The sequence below is a fragment of the Bubalus bubalis genome, chromosome 18, assembly GCF_019923935.1.
Source record: "Bubalus bubalis isolate 160015118507 breed Murrah chromosome 18, NDDB_SH_1, whole genome shotgun sequence".
Lineage (NCBI taxonomy): Eukaryota > Metazoa > Chordata > Mammalia > Artiodactyla > Bovidae > Bubalus > Bubalus bubalis.
Window position 1 is genome coordinate 57,802,529 of NC_059174.1, and position 1,960 is coordinate 57,804,488.

Consider the following 1,960-nt stretch of genomic DNA (forward strand, 5'->3'; position numbering starts at 1 on the left):
GATAAGGGCACTGATGGAGATATTTTTTTTTTCCTCCAGTAAGCTTCTTATTAAAGTGTTGTTTTATGCTTTCTTTCAATTTACTTTCATTTGTCATTGCTTCCTCCAGGTTACCACCACTTCGTCCTTCCTGCTGACTTTTTCATAAAATATGCTGATTCTCTCATCATCGTTTCCTGTCTCGAGAAGCCTTGGCAACTTCACAAAAGCATACAAGGAAAGTTGGCTCTCGATGTCACAAATTTATATGAGCCATTCTGCTCTGAGGAATCACTGTTGCCATCATTTAAAGGGAAGTATCTTGAATGACACAACAGCTCCCAGCCAACTGGCCATAGGAATAATCTTCTTCTTACAGACTGTGCTTGGAATCTGGGGCAATTTCTCCCTTCTGTACCATTACCTCTTTCTTTACCACACTCAGTATAGGTTGAGGGTCACAGACTTGATTGGCAAGCACCTGACTATAGCCAACATATTGCTCATTCTCTCAAAAGGAGTCCCTCAGACAATTACAACTTTGAGGTTGAAACATTTTGCCAGTGATTTTGCCTGCAAACTTATTCTGTATGTTGAGAGAGTGGGCAGGAGTATGTCCATTGGCACCACCTGCCTCTTGAGTGTGTTTCAGACCGTCACAATCAGCCCAAAGAACTCCTGTTGGAAGAATCTTAAAGTCAAAGCCCCAAAGTACATTGCCTTCTCCATTTCCTTCTGCTGGATCCAGTGTATGTTTGTAAATCTAATTTTTCCTCTGTATGCATTATATGTTTCTGAAAAATGGCACAGCACAAACATGACAAATACAAGAGATTCAGAGTACTGTGTTGCCACAGATCTTGAGAACATCTCAGGCTCAATATATACAGCTTTGATAGTATTCCCTGAAGTTTCATGTTCTGTGCTCATCTTCTGGGCCAGTGGCTCCATGATTCTCACTCTGTACAGACACAGTCGGCAAGTCCAGTATATTCACAAGGCTAGTGTGTCTCCCAGACCCTCCGCTGAGTCCAGAGCCACCCAAAGTATCCTACTCTTGGTAAGCACCTTCATGTGTTTCCACACCCTGTCCTGCATCTTTAACATTACTCTTGCTCTTTTTCATAATCCCAGTTGGTGGTTAGTGGATACAGCTGCCTTGATTTCTGTGTGTTTTCCCTTTATCAGCCCCTTTCTGCTCATGAGCCGTGACTCCATTGTATCCAGTCTCTGTTTTCTGTACATGAAGAACTCAGTATCACCTAATCTTATCAGAAAAAGGTAAATTGTATGTTTTTAAAATTTTATCAAGGTATAGTTGGTTTATCATGCTGTATTAGTTCCAGGTGTATATCAAAGTGAGTCAGTTGTAGATATATATGTATATCTACTCTTTTTAGATTCTTTTCCCATATAGGCCATTTAGAGAATTGAGTAGAGTTCCCTGTGCTATACAGTAGGTCACTTCTTTTTTGTTGTAAACCAGGCCTGGAGACATGTGGGACTTGGTTCCCTGACCAGGGATTGAACCCCTACTCCCTGCCTAGAAAGGACTTAGTCTTAACTACTGGACCATCTAAGAAGTCCCCACTAGGTCCTTACTAAAGTGAAGTTGCTCAGTAGTGTCCGACTCTTTGCAACCCCATGGACTGTAGCCTACCAGGCTTACTCCGTCCATGGAATTTTCCAGACAAGAGTACTGGAGTGGGTTGCCATTTCCTTTTCCAGGGGATCGTCCTCACCCAGGGATTGAACCCGGTCTCCCACATTGCAGGCAGACACTTTACCATCTGAGCCACCTAGGAAGCCCTTCAGTTCAGTTCAGTTCAGTCCAGTCGTGTCCGACTCTTTGCGACCCCATGAATTGCAGAACGCCAGGCCTCCCTGTGCATCACCAACTCCCAGAGTTCACTCAAACTCACATCCATTGAGTTGGTGATGCCATCCAGCCATCTCATCCTCTGTCATCGTCCCCTTCTCC

The 1,960-nt window shown here is 43.6% G+C and overlaps 1 protein-coding gene across 1 annotated transcript; it reads left to right on the forward strand.

Moving 5' to 3' along the window:
* Positions 1 to 232: 232 nt before the first annotated feature.
* Positions 233 to 1,264, forward strand: LOC123465080 (vomeronasal type-1 receptor 4-like). The gene has a single exon (XM_045163227.1). It carries the CDS (start codon positions 233 to 235, stop codon positions 1,262 to 1,264), a length of 1,032 nt encoding a protein of 343 aa, XP_045019162.1.
* The last annotated feature ends 696 nt before the right edge of the window (positions 1,265 to 1,960 follow it).